This window comes from Alligator sinensis, unplaced genomic scaffold, assembly GCF_000455745.1.
Source record: "Alligator sinensis unplaced genomic scaffold, ASM45574v1 scaffold697_1, whole genome shotgun sequence".
Lineage (NCBI taxonomy): Eukaryota > Metazoa > Chordata > Crocodylia > Alligatoridae > Alligator > Alligator sinensis.
This window is the reverse complement of record NW_005842426.1, coordinates 1,310,450-1,332,503: the sequence shown is the minus strand read 5'-3', so window position 1 is coordinate 1,332,503 and position 22,054 is coordinate 1,310,450. Positions and strand designations below refer to the sequence as shown.

General features: G+C 52.6%; 1 protein-coding gene across 1 annotated transcript in view; it reads right to left on the bottom strand.

Annotated features, from left to right (window-relative positions):
* LOC102368146 (prolyl 3-hydroxylase 2-like) overlaps nt 1–22,054 on the bottom strand; it is a 104,427-nt gene that overhangs the window by 9,476 nt on the left and 72,897 nt on the right. Inside the window, exons 3-5 of the mRNA XM_006030150.2 lie at nt 6,650–6,796; nt 4,888–5,077; nt 65–196 (exon numbers count right to left, since the gene is read on the bottom strand). Coding sequence (XP_006030212.2) covers nt 65–196; nt 4,888–5,077; nt 6,650–6,796 — 469 coding nt within the window. The remainder of the gene's footprint in view (nt 1–64; nt 197–4,887; nt 5,078–6,649; nt 6,797–22,054) is intronic.

The following is a 22,054-nucleotide window of genomic DNA, read 5'->3' as shown; positions in this document are numbered from 1 at the left end:
AAGAACAACAGGAAAAGCCCCCAAGCCAACCCTGAGAGGTTAGAAAAGGGGAGCCGGGTCTTACCCCTGTAATAGGCAAACTGCAGGTAGTCGTAGTGGAGCGGCAGGAAGTTCTCGATGGGCGAGATGCGCCCGGGTCGGGTGGCCAGGTCTCGGACACAATCCTGTTTGCAAGCCAGGACCTGCAAGTAGTGTTCTGCAGGGGAGAAAGGACAACGAGGGGCTCTGAGATCACAACACTGATGGTCAAGCCCTGAAGGAACCAGCCGCCCACCCCTGGCTTTAGGGAGACAATATTCCCCATGACGTGACATGGAAACTCAAGAGAAACAGATGCACGGCCCTATTGTGTGCGGTGCTGAGTGTGCAGCTTCTCTTTGGAGAGGCTCAGCAGCTGCAGGACCCAGGCTTTCTGTGCACAGTGCCAGGTCCCCATCGTCCTCCCTTGCAACAACCATAGTAATGGGCTCATTCACTATCCTGCTTGCATTCGCACGCTTTCCAGGCACCATTCATAGAATCACAGAAAATGAGGGTTGAAGGGATCTCAGGAGATTGCATCCAGTCCAACGCCCTGCTCCAAGCAGGACCAGCGCCAACTACAGCATCCCAGCCAAAGCTTGGTCTACCTGGGTCTTCAAAACCTCCAAGGATGGAGATTGCAACCCCTCTCTGGGTGACCTGTTCCAGTGCTTCACCACCCTCCTAGTGAAAAAATTCTTCCTAATATCCAACCTCAACTTCCCTTGTTGCAGCTTGAGCCCATTGCTCCTTCTGTCATCTGCCCCCACTGAGACCAGCCCAGCTCCATCCTCTTTGCAGCCCCCCTGCAGGGAGGTGAAGGCTGCTATTCATCCCCCTCGGTCTTCTCTTCTGCACACTAAATAATGCTAATTCTTTCAGCCTTTCCTCATCCGTCTTGTCCCCCAGGCTCCTGATTATGAATGCAAAACCCCTCCGGAGAGGGAGCTCACTCAAGTTGTTAGATCCCAAGAGCCAAAGCAGAGCAAAGGGACATCAGTTCAAATGCACCACAGAGCCATGAAGGGCCCCGGACTCATCCAGTCCATCAGGAAAGGGCTAGAGAAGAGGCAGCTCTCTACTACATATCATCCCGGGGCCTGTTCAACCCACTCATCATTGCTCCTGCACGTCCCTTCGGAGACTTATGCACCAGCACAGGAAGCATCAGGCAGTTCGGGCTCAATTCCAGCCTTTTTTTCTTTGCTCAGCTCCAGCCCATGACATTGATTTGTTCACAGCCTGCTTTAGCCCTAGGTCTTTCCCTCTTTTTTCCCCCTTAAGAGGGGGAAAATAGAAGATTAAAACAAAATAAAATTATAAAGGGGCCTCTTCAGGTCCTTTCCAGCCCTGCTTTCCTATGATCCCACAATCCCCTTTGCAGCCATGTAACTGCTAACATCGGGTTCACGCTGCATCCGTGACGTGCTGGGATTAACAAGGTAGCAAGCCAGGCTGGGAAGTTAAATGCAAGCATTCAAGCCCCTCATAGAGGCATATGCAGCAGTGGTGGAAAGGCTGTGGGCAGAGCACCTATGCTAATTGCTCCTTAATGAGGACGAATCTCTCGGGTGAGTAAAAATGAATGGCAAACATCTGCTTCAACAAGCTTTCTAATGGGTGGGAGTAGACAGTGTGTGCGTTGTGTCAGCTGCGGCGCTCCGAAGCCAAGGCCGACATCTGATTCCAGTTTGGGGCCCTTGCTGCAATGTACTTACAAGTCGACTCTGCTCGCTGTATACCGCCAGCGTCTTTAAGGAACAAACATGGGCTTGAAACAAAAACATGTGCTCTGCTACCAGAGAGCTTCCCAGAGCTGCCAAGAGCTGGCCCCTGAACTACATAGGGCAAGCCAGAGGAAACACGGGGCGGTCCCGGCTCCCCCCCGGGGCTTCCCAGAGCTGTTGGAGCAGGCGACCGGCTCTCCGCACGCGCGCGGCGTAATAGACGGGAGAGAGAGGCGCAGAGCAAGGATGCGGCTCAGTGGCAAACCCGGGCCGGCATCCTGCATCTGAAACGCACCACCCAAACCGAACTGTGGATATCCCTGGTACCTTATGAGCTGGGATCCTGGTTTGCTGGGATTTAAGAAAAATCCCCAATTTTCACATTCCCCAAATCCACATTTTTCTGTGATTTAAGTGAAATACCACTAATATATACAACACACACATATACACACACATATATATATACACATACACACACATATATATACCCATACACACATATATACACACACATACACATACATATACACATACACACACACACACACATATATACACACACATACACATACATATACACATACACACACACACATATATACACATACACACACATATATATATACACATACACACACATATATATACCCATACACACATATATACACACACATACACATACATATACACATACACACACACACACACATATATACACATACACACATATATACACACACATACACATACATATACACATACACACACACACATATATACACATACACACATATATATATACACATATACACACACACATATATATATATACACCTATACATATACACACACACATACACACACACACACACACACATATATACACCTATACATATACATACACACACACACACACACACACACACACATACACCTATACATATACACACACACACACACACACACACATATATATATATACATACACACACACACACACACATACAGCAGTGTTTCACACAGATTCACAAAAGTGTAGAGCTGGAAGGGACCTCGCGAGATCATCGGGTCCAGTCCCCCCCCTGCTCTGGGCAGGATCATGGAAAAATGTGGATTTGGGATTACTTTTTTTAACCGAAAATTGGGGATGCTTTTAAATCAGGGAAAACCAGGATGCCTGCTTATGAGCATGGAGCGAAACCACACTAAGTCTTTGCAGGCTATCTGCAAAGGAGTCACTTCACCCATCGCTGAAATGCAGCCAGCTCTGGGGGAAGTGTCTCCCTATGCCTGAAGAAGGGGGCTTGTGCCCGAAAGCTTGCAAATAACTTTGTTTCACCTACTGATAAAAGATATCACATCTGCCCAAAGAAGCTTGCTTGCCTATGTCCTTCGACCAACACGGGTGCAACCAAAAACCCTGCTGCATGTCACAGCATTACCAAATGCTGCTTTACTGAATAACTCAGCATTACTGAAGAGCTCAGGATAGGAGATGGAGCTCTAGGGAGCTGCCCCTCACAACTCTGAGAGTAGCCAAGACACATCTGGACTCCTCTTTTCTCTCTCATGCCCCACAGCTTCGACCAAGCCTGTTTCTGCAGGTGCACTGGTAATGGGCTGAAACCCCTTTCACCGCTTGGCCACAGACTTATATCAAGCCACGAGGACTGGGGGCTGTGGGGTGGCCTCCGTGAAGCGAGTGCCAGCAGTGCTCTGCCTGGTTTCCAGCAGATATCGCCGAGGAAGCACCAGCACACCTGGGGCTGGCTGGCAGCGAGACCGCAGGTCAGATGGGCTGTGCTCTTTGGAGTTTCCTTGCGGGTGAGAAAGGTTTTCCTAATACCTAACCTAAACTCCCCTTGCTGCAACTTGAGTCCACTGCTCCTTGTCATCTGCCCCCACTGAGACCAGTTTGCATCATGATGGCAATGGACCAGAGACGGGGGCTGGCCCTGGCACCCTGGGAGCAAGTCCCCGCCGGCCGCAGCACCTGGTGCTCTCTTTGAAGGAGGTTGCTGCCGGCTGCGTCGCATCAGATCTGCCTCACTGAAACGCATGGCACAGAGCTGCACCCTCGAAGAGCCCTCTGTTAGGAAACGGGCAGGGACTCGGTCATGCTGGTCTCGGGCTGCATGTTCCAGGGTTGGAGGAAGCGCAGATCTTCCTCGACTACCCCACAGCATGGATGCATGTCTGTACATTGCCACACACACGTGCACATCGTGGCTTGAACCTGGCAGCTGGCTGCACTCAAAGCTTATCAGCACAAGAAACCTGTAAGCATTAATATCCCAGTACGGTAGATGCACTGGTTTTACTGGTATTCTTATACCACCTGGGGCATATTTATAAGGCTGTAACTGCATCTGCTTGAAGGCGCAGACTGGTAAGTGGCACAATCCCCCCCCACCTTAGCTGACATCCTTCTCCCCATACCCAGTGCATCGGTAGCCCAGGCCTCAGGCGCTCCTCATTTTTTCCTGCATGGATGAATACCAAAAATGACCCCTATCTCATTCCTGAAATGGCTAAATAAACAAATAGCTCAACAAAGAGGCCTCCGTCCTGCTGCCCCAGTGCTTTCCCATCTCATTAGGCTCAATTAGGCCCTTGCCTTTGTAGGAGCAAATGAGTGTAGGCAAAAAATAAAGCCCAACCTGCCTCTGAATGGGAGCATTTGCCACGGAGGCAGAAAGACGGTGCTCCGGGAGACTGCACGGTGGTCTCGGGGCGGCCAGCCGGACGGCACAGAGATGAGATTGCCGCGGCCAGACAGACTCTCCTCTATTGCTGCGCTTTCCCGTGCTGCCAAAGCCAAGCACGGCGGCTTATGGGGAAAGCATCCCCGTTTCACACTGCTTGGACATGCAAAGCCAACAGGGCACCGTGTCTCTGGTCATTAGCGGGTCCTCTGTGATGGTAGCACCTGTTTTTGTTGCATTGAACTTTTCCCAGGCCCTCTCCTAGCCGTACAGATTGTCCCCCCTGCAAGCCCCATCCCTCCCTCCCAGCAGGGAGGAAGGAAGCGAGGAGTTGCTCTGAGCCCCAGCGCATGTGGGATGCCCGGGGGTCACCGTCCCTGCAGGGAGGGGAAGGGTCTGCTCTCCAGAGGAGCTGAGTACCCACGCCTCACCTGCAACAGCTTCGTAGAGGTCGGCTTGGTAGTCCAAGAACTCGTGCTCCGCGAAGCGCTGCGGCCCCTCGCACAGGACGCGGCACTCCTCGTCGGCCGTGTAATACTCCCCCAGGGCTCGTTCCAGCTGCTCGATGGCTGGCCCGTACTCTTCCCTCTCGTAGTGCTTCACCCCCGCGCTGTAGGCCTCCTGCAAAGAAGCCAAGCAGGCCCTTGAGGCGGCAGGACAGCAGTCCTGGAGCACACGTGCATGGACCCAGGCAATGGGGGAAGGCAATAAATCAATGCCCAGGCTGCTGGGGTTTCCTGAACAGCCCTCACCCCTTTTTTGCCGTGCTGGAAGTGTCACGACATTCCTCCTCCTCCTCCCAGACACCCCGATCCCAGAAGCACAACACTTAACACATGCAAGACATGGCTGGAGAGGGACCCTTTCAAGGGATGCTTAGGACAGTGATCACACCCAGTGCTATCAGGCGATCCCCAAAAAGAACAGTGGTCATGGGTCATGACTCAGTTTCCCTGCTCTCTTTTCAACCGGCCAAGAGATTATCTTGGAGGTTAGATGACCATCTTGCTGGGGTCGTTTGAGGAGGTTAGATGACCATCTTGCTGGGGTCGTTTGACCCCAGTACTCTTTCCTGCCATGGCAGGGGGTCAGACTAGATGATCTGCCCAGGTCCCCTCCGACCCTAGATACTATGAAACTATGAAACTATCTCAGAGAAATGGGTGAGAAGACAGAAATCTGAACCTGAACTGTATTCATCTCTGCCACACAAAGGCAAAGGGATGTTTCAAACCATCAGGGTGGGTATTGAGGACCCTGAGACCTCGCCACCCTGTAGTGACCAGGTTTCTGTATTCTCTGCAATATATTGTAATGTTGCCTGATGAATAACATCCCGATAAACTGGGGTATAGTTCAGATGAATTTGCTTTGGCTTCTCTTGTACTTCTCCAGATAAAATCAAGGCCCCCAGAGTCATCCTGGGTGCAGCAAGGTGGCACTGGGAATAGTGTGAGGTCCTACCGCTTTGGATGCGGCTCATCACCCTGATGCCATGTTGCAGCCTCTCCCAGCATCTCGCCTAGGTGAGGTGGCTGGGTAGGGGAGACAACCCTGCACCCTGGCAATCCCTTGCTGCAAGAACAGTACCTGAGGCTGCTGTTGCACACCCCAGGGTCATGCCGGTGGGGCTGAATGAAGCCCTCTTATGCCCACCCTACTGCAGGTGTGCCACATGCAGCTCTTCCAGACTGGAGAATTTGGCCTCAAATAAGTGTGCACAAGCCAGGACGTGTAAATCAGCTTGTGCAATGTGTGAATGAAGCAATCTATCATGCCAGACCACTGAAAGCAATGAGCAAGGGAGGGAGGAGCTCCCCAAAGAGGGAGGGACCAGCACAGGACACAGGATGGAGGATGCCTGGACCACCGTATTCATTCATATACCACACGCCTCCAAATCAGGCACGCGCCATGTTTGGAGAAGGCAGAAACAAGGAAAAAAGATAGATTTTCCCCTTTAACCTAAGAGTCAGCCTCCTTGTTTAAGACCCAGACCCCAATATAATATAATTTTAAGGGGAAACATGAGCATGGTATGCAAGTAAATAAGGTAATGGGGCATGTGGGGTTAGCTCGGTGCAAATTCAACTGATCGCAGCCCCGTACCTTTCTGATTTGCCCCAACCCCAGTCTGGCTGACACTTGCCCTTCTTGCCAGCCTGGCAGGGAGAGCCGGTTTCCCAAACTCACCATGTGTGGCCTGGCCTCTCGGTCAACCAGAGTGGCCTTCCCGGCCATGGTCTTGTAGTTCTCGATGTCCTGCTGCATTTCCAGGTGCTCGGGGTTCGCCAGGAAGAAGGTGTGAGCTGCATCTGCTGCCTCCTCCAGCTTGTTCAGCTAGAACGAGAGAAAAAGCACCCGGCGGTCAGTGCCCCGTGACATAGCCCAGAAACAAGTCCTGCTCCTGGTCACTCCTGACCCGAATGTTGAATGAGGGGTAGATCCCATCTTTCCATGTCACGCCAGGCAGGAGTTTCTAGCATGACGTGGCTCTCATGCTTGTGTGCAAAGGGAAACGCCCGGGTAACATGATGGAGAAGCGTGCCAGCCCTCCCGACAGACAGACCACAAAGCCTCGTCAGCTCTCCAAAGATGTTACTCATCCATGAGAGAGCAGCAGCCCATCATGGACCACAGCCAGCACCAAGACGAAAGCAGGGAGCTCCAGCACAGCATCCTGGGGGGGTCCTGAGCACGAACCGCCCACCACTTGCACAGACTCCGGCAGGGAACGGGACGGGAAGTCACATCAACTTCTTTGCTTTGGTCCTGTCTGCTGGCCATGGCTCAGCTTCCCAGACCAGCCAGCCAGCACGGGGAGCATCGTGCATCCCTGGTCTATGCTCCGGCCGGTGATGTTGGTCAAGGGGAAGCATTGTGACTTGACCCAGCCAGAGCAGGGCTCCGGGATGGCAGAGTCACCGCACCGGGTCAGACGAAAGGTCGGTCTAGCCCAGCAGCCTGTCTCTGGCAGTGGCAAGCAGCAGATGCTTTAGAGGAAGGGTATTATATGAGACAAGGTGTGTATAGGGGCCTTGCTACACGTTCCAATTAAAGCTGGATACACGCTGGCTATAGGGTCAAGATACAAGAACGAACTTTACAGCTGCTTGGCTCTTTTTGTAGCTGGACAGTCATTTTTATCGCATGGTAATAATCACTGTGCATGTGTGGCCGGTTTAAATTTATTGCACAGTTCACCAGTTAATATGTCATGTGTAGCAGGCACCTAGGACTAACCTCTCCTCTGTCACATCCTAGGGAAATGGTGCTCCGTCACTTCCTAGGGAAGTGGTCTTTGCTCCTACCTTGGGTAAATTCAAAAAGAGGTTGGATGAACACCTGTCTGGGGTTGTGTGATCCCAGCATGTGCTCCAACCAGTGGTGGGGGCTCAGACTAGATGATCTATTCAGGTCCCTTCTGACCTCTAACTACTATGAAACTATGAAACATCCCTCCACTGTCAGACATCATAGGTTCAGGGACGGCCTGAGTCTGAGGTTACATCCCTGTTGCGTTTTGCAGTTCCCGTTGGATCTGTCCCCCATAAATCTACCCAATCCCTGTCTGTATCCAGGTTATGCTATGGGCCTGCATCACATCCACCTTGATTTAGGCGACAGGCCATGCATTATAGCAAGGCTCAATGCATGGGACTGATGTATGACGAAGCAGCAGATGTGAAATGATTAATCCGTGGTTAGTGTCCAAACGGCTGATATGTTGCCTACTGCATGGCTTACAATGGCTTCACAGCCATGGCTAGGGCACACCGCTCATGCCCAGTACATCTGCTCAGCATTTATAAATGCCTAGCAAACTGTTTCAAGCTGGAGCCTCCGTAATGGAGAAGGAACAAGCTGCATGGCTAGAAACAGCGCGCTGCCCTGGGGCAGAGATGGTCGGGAGGAGATGCCCTGAGTAGTGGAAGGCACGGCGATCCCCCCGAGTATCCTGCTTCCTCCTTGCTAGGGAGCTACTACTCTTCGATGAAAGCTTGCGAGGCTGCAGCTGCAAAATGCAAATGGAAAATGGGGCTCCGGCTTGCCGACCCCACGTGTGTCCGCGCCAGCGGGGAACCTGACATGCTGTCACACAGAAACAGACCCCATCCTACCCACGGGTAAGTGACAGAGGGCGCCACACTACCAAGAAACATGTGGTCCTGAGAGCCTGGGTCTTGTTACACGGTAAGTTTAGGCTTCTGGAGCTCTTACCACTTGGATTGCCCTCAAGTTAATACCTTGCTTTAAGTGGCTTAAAGCACTTGTTATTCAGCTTAAAGTTACGCCACTCCAGGGCAGGATTATCTCTGATCTGCCTAATTTTGCTCCTGTTCCATTCAGGTGTGGCCACTCTCCACAGCTATTTCACCCAAGATGAAGTCCTCCAGCATCCCAGAATGCAGTGGCCCATCCTATGTCAGGAAAGAGCCCTTTGGCTTGCAGACCAGTCCTGTTCAGTGCAGATACTACTTCTGTATCTCTGGCCACCCAGAAGCTACCACAAGTCCCCCTGAGGACAGTGCCTTCTCTCTGAGGATGCCACTGGGTGTGAAGGGACAACTGCAGCTTATGGGCTTGGGGCAGGGATCCAAACTGACCCCTGACACGGGACAACCTTGGGGAAGGCAGTATGAGTTGGCCTGCACTAATTTTTACTACCCGAAGAAGGGCAAACTGGTCTTGAGGCCAGGTAGTTAGCAAAGGCAGAGCTATCCTGCCTCTGAGGCCTCCTGGCTCCAGAGAGGGCATGTGGTTACAGAAGGAGCATTGCAAAGAGGCACTATTTCCATGACCTGTGCTGCCTTGGGCAGGAGCAACCTAGAGCTGGACAGAAGCAGCAGCCTTGCATTCAACCAGCCTGGAAGGATTTCTCCAGAAGCAACAGGTTCAGACCGAGTCCCTGCAAACCTGTTCTCATTCATTAATTGGAGCAGGCTGCCAGGGGCTCCAAAAACAGGCCAGGCATTCAAGCGGCCTGGCGACAACCCCTCTAGCATGGGGGGTCTGGTTCACCAGGGTTTGGGAAAGCACAAGGCTGGCTCAAGAGGAATATTTATCTTGCAAGGTAATGTTCCCTGATGGCTTCGTGGGAACAAATCTTGGCTGCAAAGAAAGGACCGGGTGCCATCCGCGGCCCTGTGCTCAAACCTTGCAAGCGACAAAAACCCATTAAGAAAGTACAGCCCTGGGTTTCCTCTGGAGCTTGCTAAGGGCATTAGGAGGTGAAGCTAGCTTCTGCGCACATTTATTTGCCAGCAAACAAGCTCGCTAGCGAGGGGAGTCTAACCCAAGAGCAGCGGGGCGGGGGCGCGCGCTACGAAGCACATCAGGACACTCGGATGGCGGGTAGAAAATCCTTAAAGGACTGCACTCCTCTTTCATCTGCACTGTAGGAATATTTAGATTAGAGTCAATGCAAACACAGCTCGGGGAGCTAACAAGGGGGTTACAGTGTGGCGTGCTGGGGGAGTGTGGAAACATCTCTGGCGCTGTCAGGATTTATTGGCTGAGATTTATATTGATGCCTGAGTGATTTGAACATCAATCCCTTAATGAGACTGGGCATCCAAGTCCTCTAGGTGGTTTCCAAAAACTCTACGCCCTCATTTGAGAAAATATAGTGATGCTTTTGTATCGATCGCGGTGGCAAGCAGATGCTGCCCGCAAGAGCAAAATCATATCGACCTACTTAAATGGCCTCACTTATGGCAGTAATTGAGCCCCTTTCCATTGCAGAAAATTTGGAAAAACAACAGTTTCTTTCTTCCTTTCTCCCAGCCTTCAGGCGAGGGAGCTGGGGGAGCTCAGAGTTTTGTCTACATGTTTGCCTTCGTGGGGAAGATGTAACGCAGGACTGCAGAAGAGTTGGGATAGCAGGACTGTTCCTGATCAAACCATCCCATTCAAATGTCTGTCCAACCTGCTGTGAAAAGTTTCCAGGCATGGAGATGTATCCCAGGAGCAATGGGCTCAAGTTGCAGCAAGGGAAGTTGAGATTGGATATTAGGAAAAACTTTCTCAGTGAAGCACTGGAGCAGGTTACCCAGAGAGGTGGTGCAGTCTTCATCCTTGGAGGTGTTTAAGACCCAGGTAGACAAAGCCTTGGCTGAGATGATGCAGTTGGGGCTGGTCCTGCTTGGAGCAGGGGTTGGACTAGATGTGACCCCCTGAGGTCTCTTCCAACCCTGATTTTCTATGACTCCATAGCCTCCCTGGGCTGAACCACACTCCTACTTACAAAGCTCTTCCCCATAGCCTCCCTTGCTGCAGTATAACACCCTTTCTCCTTGGCAGCGAGTTTCCCTTCCAGATATTTCACAGGGGCTTGGACAAAACTGGAAAAACCCTCCTGACAGGTCAGAGGAAGATGATGGGAGGCAACTCTGGAGATGCCATCCCTGGGCTCTGTCGGTCATACTGTGCTCAGTGAGAAAACAGCCTGAATCCTGCTCTCGTTGGCACCCAGGCATGGACTGGGGACTGACACCCACTGACATTTCCACCCGCCTAGTCAGAGGCTACCCAACAGACCCAAACTCCAAACCGAAGGGTTTGATTCAATCACCCCATCTCAGCCCAAATCCACCCTGAGAAGCAGCACTTTCCAACACCCGTGAAAAGACCATGCAAACTCCAGCCCAATGGCACTGCAGAACAGGATCCTGCTTTGCTTTTTCAACAGCAAAATCCCCCAGGCCAAGCGATGCCCGCACGGCATTCAGAGCATCCCCTAGTGCAAACCTTTTCGCTCCATAACGTGAGGCTGGGCAGGCAGCCACGACTCTCCCTGCAAAAACCAGAGCTCTCCCATTTACTTCTCTAGTCTACATGGAAGTAACAGCTTGGCTTTCTGCTGACGCACCGACCCCCAGCTCTGTCTTGCAACTTAGGTGGCTCAGTCAGTCCCCCTTGGCCTGGTTTAGAGAAGCCCGAGTGATTTTCATACACATTTGGGACTAGAAGGGACCTCGCGAGATCATCAGGCTGAGCTCCTGGCCCAAGGGGTGGGAAGTCAGCTGGGGTAAAATCACCCCAGCAAGATAAGCATCCCAAACCATCATCCATGAGCATTTGCACAAGGTCCTGCCTGTTCATGGGTCCTGCTTTAAAAGGCACTACAGCAATGGCTTGAAGTTGCAGCCAAGTAGATTTAGATTGGATCTCAGCAAAAACTTCTTGGCTGTTAGAGCAAGGAGGCGAGGGAAATAGATGTACAGGGATGCTGTGGACTCTCCATCACTGGACATATTCAAGAAGAGGTGGGACAGCCACTGGCTGGGGATGATCTAGGCGTAACAATGCCTATTTTTTACTATGGGATCTTCCCATGCTTTTGCACATACAGCCAAAATTGATTTTTTCCCCCTCCTGCTGCTGTGTGTGTCAGGGTTTTGTTAAGCCTCCCTCAGAGGCATTGGGTGTTGGCTGCAGCCCAGGCTGGAGATGGGGACAATGCTGCTGCTGGCACCAAAGCTGGATGGTTTCCTTCCACAGGAACAACCCTGCCCCGAAAAACATCGCCACGCTCCCCTGGGCCGCACGGCAAGCGAGCCAATATACCGTGCACAGTTCAGCCACAGTTCACGGTCCCTCTGGTTTTCATCACAATACAAGCAACTCATCTTTCCTCTGCAAGCCAGTCTAAATCCCCCGGCCTTCTGTAATTTCAATGTAGCAACCAGCCGGGCTTAGTAAATAAATACGCGCCGCTTTCTTCCCATGTATTCACGGTGGAACAGCCAAAGCCGTTCCACTCTGCTGCTGGAACGTGCCTGACATAGCATACGGGTTGATCATCGCGTTGGCTGCTACTGCGTCCTAAAATGCATACAAAAGCAGCCGTAAAACACGGGTGAGTCACATAACCCTGAGTGCTCCCCCAGCGCCAGCTGCGACCAGCTCGGTCCCATCCTGAAGCAGGTGCTTTCAACTGGGACTTGCACCCGGGAAGTAGCAACCATGCTGAGCACCCATCTACGGGATCAGGCTGCCAATCAAAGGCTACGCGCTGTATAAAGGCAGAGGATCGTCTCCTCCGTGAGGATCGGCGCAAGCATCAACAGCGATGCACCTGCCATCGGTGCAGCATCCCAGCCCCGTAGGCACGAATACCACTGAGGACCCCTCACCTGCAGAAATCTGCCCCCGTCCACCTGCTCCGTGGCTGCAGGGGGGCGGTGTATGGGGTCGTCAGCGGCAGGTGGGTAACGAGGACGAATTTTTCCATCGCTGGATTCTTGGTGTTGTAGAGGATTATTACTGCGTGTTATTGAGTGTATGTGCCTGTACACACATACGCCCCCCCCTTAACAGGCTAAGAGAACAGAAATACAGGGGTGCAGGTTGTAGCCACGCTGGCCTAAGGACATGGGCAGACACGGTTCTCTGGGTAAATCTGATCTCTTTTATTAGACCAACTCAAATAGTTGGAAAAAACAGTTCTTTGCAAATGTGCATGCCCAAAAGCTTGCAAAGAACTATTTTTCTCACTCTTTAGTTGGTCTAATAAAAGATATCACAGCTGCCCAAAGAACCTCGTCTGCCAAGCAGCTGCTCTCCACGTTTGCTTTCCGAGTTGCTTCCCACTTGCAAGCTTACGGGTGTGAAGTTCATAGGCTCCTCTGTGATAAGAGAATAGCATTCAGACAGAAGAGCACAAGACTCAAGAGGCCAGAACAAATGCAACCTGGCCCATCTTAAATCTGCCTTCCTGCGCCCAAGTGTCACGACTCTCTATTTAATGACAGGGCCTGTGGCATATTGCTTTTTACTCCCCGCCTCTCTTCATTCGAGATGTCGCTGCTCCAGTGGACCGGTGCGATCAGGCTACTTTGTCTGGTCTCTGTAAGGCATTTCAGATCTAAGCGAAAAACAACCCAACCCTGGTCCTCGTCACCCTCTTGGAGACTGGGGCAGCCGTTGCTCCACAGTCGCGCCTGGAGAATCCAGCTTTTTTCTCCCCTTGTGAATGGTTTAGCAAGGCCCCAGAAGTTATCTGATATATAGGTACGTCTGCCCGGGGCAATGGAGCAGGCGGCTCGTGTTTCCTTTCCTGGTTGTGTTTATGGAGCAGAGTTAATGATGCACAGAGACCACTTCTCCTGCGAGGAGTGTGAGGCAGCGAACGCAAAATGAATCGGGAGCTCAAGGGCTGCAAACCTGCCGCTTTCCCCTTGACACGGGGGACAGGGAAGTGCTGGGTCTTTGGAGGGGAGGGGGTGCCTTGAAGCTGTTTGAAAATACTGCCTTTCGAGAGTCCCAGCCGGGGGGAAATCTCTCCAAAGGGAGAGGATCCATGCAACCTCTCTGCGGCTCAGCACATGGTCTTTCTCATTGAGGGGTCCTTCTCCAGCAGGAGCACTCCCTGCCTTGTTGTCTGCTGTGGAAATGAGCTAGAGGAAAGGTCCAGAGGGCAAGAAGACTAAGACCATCCGGACTTCAATCATTGAGCTCGTATGAATTGATAATGCTGTAGCGTGTGCTCACTCGGAGCAGACCTCCAGGCAATCGTCGACGTCTTTACCGAGGCGTGCAAGAAAATGGGACTAACATTCAGAAGACGAAGGTCCTCCACCAACGAGCAGTCCCCAGCTCTGGTAATCCAGGTCCGCGGTGAGCACGTTGAGTATTTCCCGTACCTTGGAAGCCGGCTCTTGCCGACGGCTGACATCTAGGAAGAAATCCAACATCGCTTCAAAATGTGCAAGCGCAGCCTTCAGACACCTGAGGAAACAGGTGTTTTAAGATTGCAACGTCAGATCCAAAACCAAGCTCATGGTTTATCAAACAGTCGTGATCCCCACCATGCTGAGACATGGACAACATACAGGACACACCTCAAGTCGCTGGAGAAGTGCCGTCACCGCTGCCTGTGGAAGATCCTCTTAATCCAGTGGGAAGACAGATGCACCAACATGAGTGACCTCTTGCAAGCAAACGCCATGAGCGTTGAGGAGACGATCATCCAACATCTGGGCCGGTCACATTATCTGGATGTCCAGCTCCAGACTCCCAAAGCAAGTTTTATTCTCCCAGCTCACTCAAGAGCTGGGCAGAGAAAGTGCTTCAGGGACGTCCTCATGGCCAACGCGAGAAACAAATGCAACATTGACATCAAGTCATGGGAGACCCAGGACTGCCCCAAATGGTGGAAGAGTCCTCTGCAAGGGTCTGAGCGCTCTGAAACCTCACGACAACAGGAGATGGAAACAGCGTGTCGCGGACTGAACCAAGAGCCCAGAGCCACCACCCCACAAGGAAACATGTGCCCGAGCTGCAGCAATGTCTGTTGAATCCGGATAGGCCTCATCAGCCATCTTCAGACCCACAGATGAGATAATCATGGGAGACCATCATCCGTGACTGCGAGGGATTGCCAAAGATGAGAAGAAAGGTCCAGAGGGCAAGAACCCTGTGGAGCCTGTGCATTGGGAGACCCTCCTTAGCCATGAGAGACGTGGGCTCCAGTCATTTGCTATTCTCTGCAACAAACCCATGGTTCTCAACCTTTTTAGGCTCAAGGCACGACTGAGCAGACTCAGGGCACCCCTTGCTAGACTCAAGACCCTGCTCAGAACATGCTATGGTTGAGAATCGCTGCAATAGACCCAAGCACTATGCTCCTCCCAGAAAGCTGATGAGCGTCCCTCAAGGGCCACAGCTGCAGGGCTAAGGCAGCATGCCTCCAAACTGCAGCAACTCGTGACAGGCATCGAGAGGGGTCGAATGGAGGATGCCAAGGTTAATCCACCTCCTAAAGTACTGTCGGCCGTGCTGGCACTCGCACTTTTGCAAGACCCCTGGGCTAGCACCGTGCTCTTGCCAGCGTTAGCTGTGGGGGTTGCTGGCTAAGAAAGCCCACGTAGTGCCAACTCCATGCAGAAGCCTTCTGACTTCGAGGGAAGTGCTCCAAGGGCACCAGGGCCTGTGCCATGCGTGCAACGGGGAGTGCTCCCTGCTCAGAGCACGAACACTGGGGTTGCACCTCGACAGGTGAGCTGTGCCTTGAAAGAGCTGCCGCCCCCCCCGCTCCTTTTCCTCACAGCCTTTGATGTATTTACTAGCCAGGGCTGGGAGACGTGTCTGAACAGCCTAGCATCCACGGTCCCGGCCTCGAACCTGCCAATGTGTATTTGCAGTTGTTCTTCCTCCCCCCAGATGTCAACAATTTCCGATTTGCTTTGATGTTCCCTTCCTCCATAAGGTCTTGGGTGGTCCCTTCTTCCATAGGCTCTTGCATACATCACTTCCTCCATAGCTTCTTGGGTGGTCTCTTCTTCCATAGGTTCTTGCATAGGTCCCTTCCTCCATAGGCTCGTGCATAGGTCCCTTCTTCCATAGGCTCTTGCATAGATCCCTTCTTCCATAGGTTCTTGCATACGTCACTTCCTCCATAGCTTCTTGGGTGGTCTCTTCTTCCATAGGTTCTTGCATAGGTCCCTTCCTCCATAGCTTCTTGGGTGGTCTCTTCATCCATAGGTTTTTGCATAGGTCCCTTCCTCCATAGCTTCTTGGGTGGTCTCTTCATCCATAGGTTCTTGCATAGGTCCCTTCCTCCATAGGCTCTTGCATAGGTCCCTTCTTCCATAGGCTCTTGCATAGATCCCTTCTTCCATAGGTTCTTGCATACGTCACTTCCTCCATAGCTTCTTGGGTGGTCTCTTCATCCATAGGTTCTTGCATAGGTCCCTTCCTCCATAGGCTCTTGCATAGGTCCCTTCTTCCATAGGTTCTTGCATACGTCACTTCCTCCATAGCTTCTTGGGTGGTCTCTTCCTCCATAGGTTCTTGCATAGGTCCCTTCCTCCATAGCTTCTTGGGTGGTCTCTTCATCCATAGGTTTTTGCATAGGTCCCTTCCTCCATAGCTTCTTGGGTGGTCTCTTCATCCATAGGTTCTTGCATAGGTCCCTTCCTCCATAGGCTCTTGCATAGGTCCCTTCTTCCATAGGCTCTTGCATAGATCCCTTCTTCCATAGGTTCTTGCATACGTCACTTCCTCCATAGCTTCTTGGGTGGTCTCTTCCTCCATAGCTTCTTGCATAGGTCCCTTCTTCCACTGGTTCAATGCGTCTCTAGCTTGCATTCCAGCATTCACCGGCTCTGTTTGCAATGGGAAGTGAATTTGGAAAGTGGCATGAAGAAAGCGCTGTGCAAAGGCGGGAGCTGGGCATTTTGTTGTGGAAAAGCTACTTCGAGAGGCAAATCCGAGCCACACAAACCAACAGTGATCACTAGGAGTGACAGCCTTCACTATCTGTGCATGCACAGAAGAGCTGGGCCTGGAAGCACCCTTCAGGACACAGGAGTTGGAGCATTGCAGCTTGGGAAGGATCCAACTGGCCTGAAAAAAACTGCCAGGAAAAAACCCTTCACTTACCCAAGGGAGAAAGCCGGTGCCCTCACACAGCTCACACCTGCAGATTACACACACATATCTGCACACACATTCACAAGCACCGGCACAACGAACAGCGGGCTGTGCAATCTGATACGGTCGCTTGGCTCCGAGTCGGCAGCACAGAGGGGCTGCAAAGCAGCTGGAGAAGCTCGGTGGGGCATCCCCATTGCAAAATTACTGCCGTCCTGGTGCAAAGCTCAGGGAAGTGGGTCCTTTCTCCAGCATTGGCTGCCCCATCGCCAGCAGACCAGGGAGATGTGGTATACGACAGGTGTTCTGGGCACACTGGGTGAACGGTACGACATTTGCACCTGGTTTATATCTGAAGTGCACAAGAGCTGTGCCCTCTTCTCTCTCTTTTGCACACATACATACACACACGCGCGTGCTCCCTCATTAATTCCAACCTTCTCAAGCTGGCTCCCGGACACACTGGGGACGCGTGCCGTGGGAGATCTGTTTGCATTTACAGTCCCGCATCGACCTTTCCAATATCACGGATCATCGAAAATCCTCCAAGCGGGATTTTCTCCCAAGAAAACATTTGGCTCTGTTTAGCATGCTCTGAAGACGGCGAAGTCATGCATTCAGTAACATTGTCGAGAAGGAAAATTTCCTGTAACACGCGCGGTCAGCTGTCTTGGCAAAAAGCTGAGGAATGAGCTGTGAATGAGATGTTCAAAAAGAGCCTGGTGTCGACTGGATTCCTCCCCTCCTACCAGGAGGTGCAACAAAAAGCAGCCCACAGTCGAGTGGTGGGCACGTGAGGATATCTCTGGCAGCATGCAAATGCCATGACCCTACCTCGTGGGCTGAGATCGGGCCGGAAGAATTGCTCGTGGAGGGGATATGATAGCTGATGAGGCGCACGGCAGAATTGGGCCCCCTCCGCCGCTTAGACAAAGCTCAGTCGGAGATGACAATGCTCTCCGGCTATCCTAGTCCATCATGCAAAATGCTCTCCCTACGTGCAATAAAGCAGGGGTCTAACCCACTTCTTCAGCAGCCTGTGCACCAAACGGATGCAACTTTATGCTGGATGCTGAAGGAGGAAAGCTTCCTCCCCTGACTCCCACAGGGACAGGCAGCTTGGAGAAACACAGTTCACCTCTCAATGCTCATAAGGAAAGCAGTGGAGGTGTCCCTTGGTCCCGCTACATCAGCGCCCTTGCAAATGCCATCAATGTATTTCCCGACAAAAGTGCTGTAGCCGCTTTCGGATTTCAAGTAGCCGCAACGTGGCTCTCCCTAACAGAAGGCAGTTTATCCTCAAAGGCAGGCATTGACTCATCTTGAGCCCTCTGCTTGCACTGCATGGCACTTATTGGGCCATGACCATGAACATGACAGCACTAGGCAAGAAGGAGGCTGGTATCTCTGTCCTGCAAGCGATAACCCGACTGCAAGCAAACAGTAAGAGATGCACGCTCACGCTGCAAACTGCAGAGAGAAAACAGGTGTCCACTGCAGCTATTCCTACCAGGATCCTGAACAATTGCTAAGGAAATGGTTTTAACTGCCCTGGCTCTGCCTGCCACTGTGCTTCTGGAATGGCTTTTCCAGGGCCGGACTCCGAAACACGTGGATCGCGGCTGCCAAAGGCTGAAAGCTTGCGAACCCTCCCACGCATAGACCGGCCACCGATGGGGCTACATAAATGCCCGGGCATTGTTTTATAGGGGACACTGGCAGAGAAGAAACAGGATGCTTCAGGGCAAAACAAGAGAGCAAGAGGCCTTGGAGAGCGTTGGGAGGAAGAGTTAAAATAGTTGGGGGGGAAAGACAGAGAAGCAGCACAATATTTGGCAGCCTGGATTCACTGTCAATCCCTGAAATAACCTCTTTTTCAAAGACTATTTTGTGGTGCACAGGACTGCTGACTGCATGCATCCCTTGTGATGAAGGCAGCCATGCATCGCACTCCTCCCCGCTGCAGTGGATGGGACCACCTACACCACCGCATGCACTGGGCCCAAACTCGTAGCTAAACCTCCTGAGCTCCCTTCAACCCTCATTTTCTATATCCTATAAGGATGATCCTGCCTCAGGCAGGGGTTGGACTAGATGTGGCTTCTGGAGCTCCCTTCACTTCTCTAGGATTTCAGGACAGGAGTTTTAGGAGGCTGCATTGAGAATACCACGCGTGCAAACACACGTGTTTAGAGGCATGCAGGGAAACCAAAACTCATGCACGTTCCTCCAATACATCCCCATTTGGGGTAAATCAGGTTTGAGCGTCACACCTGGTTTCATCACCCCTGCTTTGGAGCTGCCCAGGTGCTGTGCAGAGACGGCGCGTGACATTTGGACTCCTGCAGTGCACCTGGGCACCGGTGACATTTCCCGCAGGTGAGATTGGCTGTGGACTTGCAGATGCCCTGGCATGGACGATGCCTGAGCAGCTTCGGGCTGGCACAGCACAGCGCTCCCAGCCTGGATGACTTCATAGCGAAACCATCCCTGTGCAAGCTCTCATGAAAAGCTGGATGCTGCTACAACCCCGGCAGAAAGGTGCCTTTTAATGCCGCTCCACGAATGCCAGGGCCAGGGCCGAGACACGGGAACCTGGGAGCAACAATGCTCCCTTTCTGCGAGGGTTTCAGGTTGAGCCCACCTGGGAAAGGCCTGAGGTTGTGTTTCGCTGGAAGGGGGAAAATCCTCCTCGCCCACAGGCCTGTTTTATGCTGCAGCAACTACTGATTTGTGGTCCGCTCCTTTCTCCCTGCGCCGAGCCGGGTCCTAATTACCCACCACTTATCAAGCAGACAGCTTTAATTTCCGGAGCACCTGGACCGAATTACTGCGGGAGCCCCCCTCCTGCGGCTCCACATTCAGACACTGAGATATGCTGGCAAAACGCTCTGCAAAATCAAACCGTTCAAGGGGATGCAGAGAGCGTGGCCACGTATTGAGGGGCCGCGGGTGCTGGGTTTTCTGCATTAGCTGAAGCAGTTTAGCTGGGAGGTTTCTACGCCTGGTCCTTCGTCTTGGGCATGTGCTTCCCTTTGAGTCAGTGTGAGCTCAGGGCTGTTTTTCTCCTAAGGAGCTAATGTATTTGCTCAGGTTTCTCCTGAAAAGGGTGGCGAGAGGAACCTGGGACCCTTCTGGCTGCACCTGGCCGAGGTTGAGTCCACAGCTGGCGCTGACTATTAGCAAGGTCCCTATGAGGCCAGGCCAAGACATCCAAAGCAAAAAGGCATTTGCAACCATTGTCTCCATGCCTCCGTTCCCTTATTGGTATAGACGCGGGTTTTAAATTCACCTGGCAAGAAAAAGGCCATACAGCCGGCTGTCACTATCGAGTTAAAAAAGGAGCTGGATACATTCATAGAGAATAGATCTATTAATGGCTATTGAACAGAGTGGTTTGAGATGTTTCCTCTGGCATCTCTAATCTCATACGTGGTCGATGCCGGGCTGGATACCCGGAGCAATGCTCTCCCTCTGTAGCATCCATCTCTGCTGGAGACAGGATACCGCGCTAGACACACCGTGGCCCGGAGCCAGCATGGCACGGCTTTTGTTCTTATACAAGCCAAAGATTTGACGCAGGGGTTTGAGGCCATCAGTGTCTGTGCATCCCTAGCAGGTCCACCCCTTCAGCTGCAGACATTTAGCCCGTCTGAGATGAAACCTTCTGATGGTTTCCCCTCCTCCTGCATTACTCAACGGCAAAGCCTCTCTAAAGCATTAGCTTTTCCTTCTCTGAATTGAAAGTGTCAGGACAGACCACAGGAACTTGCATTTCCCATGGCTGAATCTTGGCTTTCCCAGGCCCAGAAGGCCAAAGCTGCGGTGACGGCAAACCGCCCCGCAGCCACCGACCGCAACCGTGACCCGAAAAGGAAACCCGACCGGGTTGTATCTCCCTGCCAGGCACCTACAATTGTGTGTTTGTCCATAGGCCACAGCCCAAAACCACAGTGCATTGTGCACAGGGCTGGAGATGTGGAGTGCTGCCCGGGCTGTAATAAAACCCTTTTTCCTGCAATGCCCGCTGGACCGGGCGGCTGCGGGCAGCTGGGCTAGTGCTGATTTGCAATGCAAAGCCCAGGAGGCCACTTCTCCCAGGAGCCTCCGAGGCAGGCACCGGTCTGCTACTCCCATCCCTGGCTTCTCCGCAGCCATGCACATCGTTCCTCCCTGCTCCATACCCTGCTTTTCCAGACTGGGCACGAGCCGTACATCTCTGCCAGCACCCAGCCCAGACTGGGCACGCAGCAGACTGGAGAGGCACCGCCGAGCTGTTCCAAGCCTTGCAAGACCCGGCGGGCTGCGGCATGGGCTGCCAGCCTGTCCCGTGCCCCCCTCGTGCTGCCATCTCTGCAAGTGTCTTGAGTGGAGTCAGCAATGCCCGTCTGAACCCGGTGCCATGGCGGGGTTGATTTCTTCTCTCAGTTTCCTCACTCCAGAGACTGCCCTGCAGGATGCTGGAGCACAAGGATGCAGGAGGAAGACTACGGGCTGCTAATGCACAAACGCCCCTGGAGGGGCCTAAAGTGTTCCCTATAAATCAATCTGTCTATGTTGTTGGCTGTGGCAGGGCGCGGGCACTGCAAGGGCACACTCAATGCCTTGCACAGAAGCATTGCTTTGCACATACATCCAATGCAGACAGCAGCAGCCCTGGAGACCAGCCACAGCCCACCTCCAACACGCGTGGATCTGCCAGTGCCCTTCATCCCTGCACCACAGCTCCCAGTTCCAGGCCACTGGGATGCCTGGCCCTGCCCATGGAAAGGGACCCAAAGCAACAGGGGTTTGCTGAGAGTCCCCCATCCAAGCACCACGTCCTTAGCTTGTAGGGTTTTTCAAGGCTGGCAAAGAGCCTATTCGGCCTGGAGCCTGTAGGGAGAGGGCCACGGCTCTCATAGGAGCATGTGCAGAGACAGGGTAGGCTCAGGACCCTTCTGGTACATAAAAGGATGATCCATCTATCAGTACCCAAAGCACCAGCTGAATGAACCCTGTGCCCTCTGCAAATTAGGCAGGGGTCTGGGAGTCTGGGCTCCTCGCTCTGCTTCCGCCTTGCAGCGCGTTCCTGGGCACATCACTTAACCTCCGCGTGACTCAGTTTCCCCCTCTGTGCAATAAAGGTCAATGCTGTCCGTTGCCTGCTGCCCCAGGCTGTGGGGAGGCTGAATCCTGGCACTGAGCGTCTCTGGTGCTATTTTGGGGGCCGAAGATGCC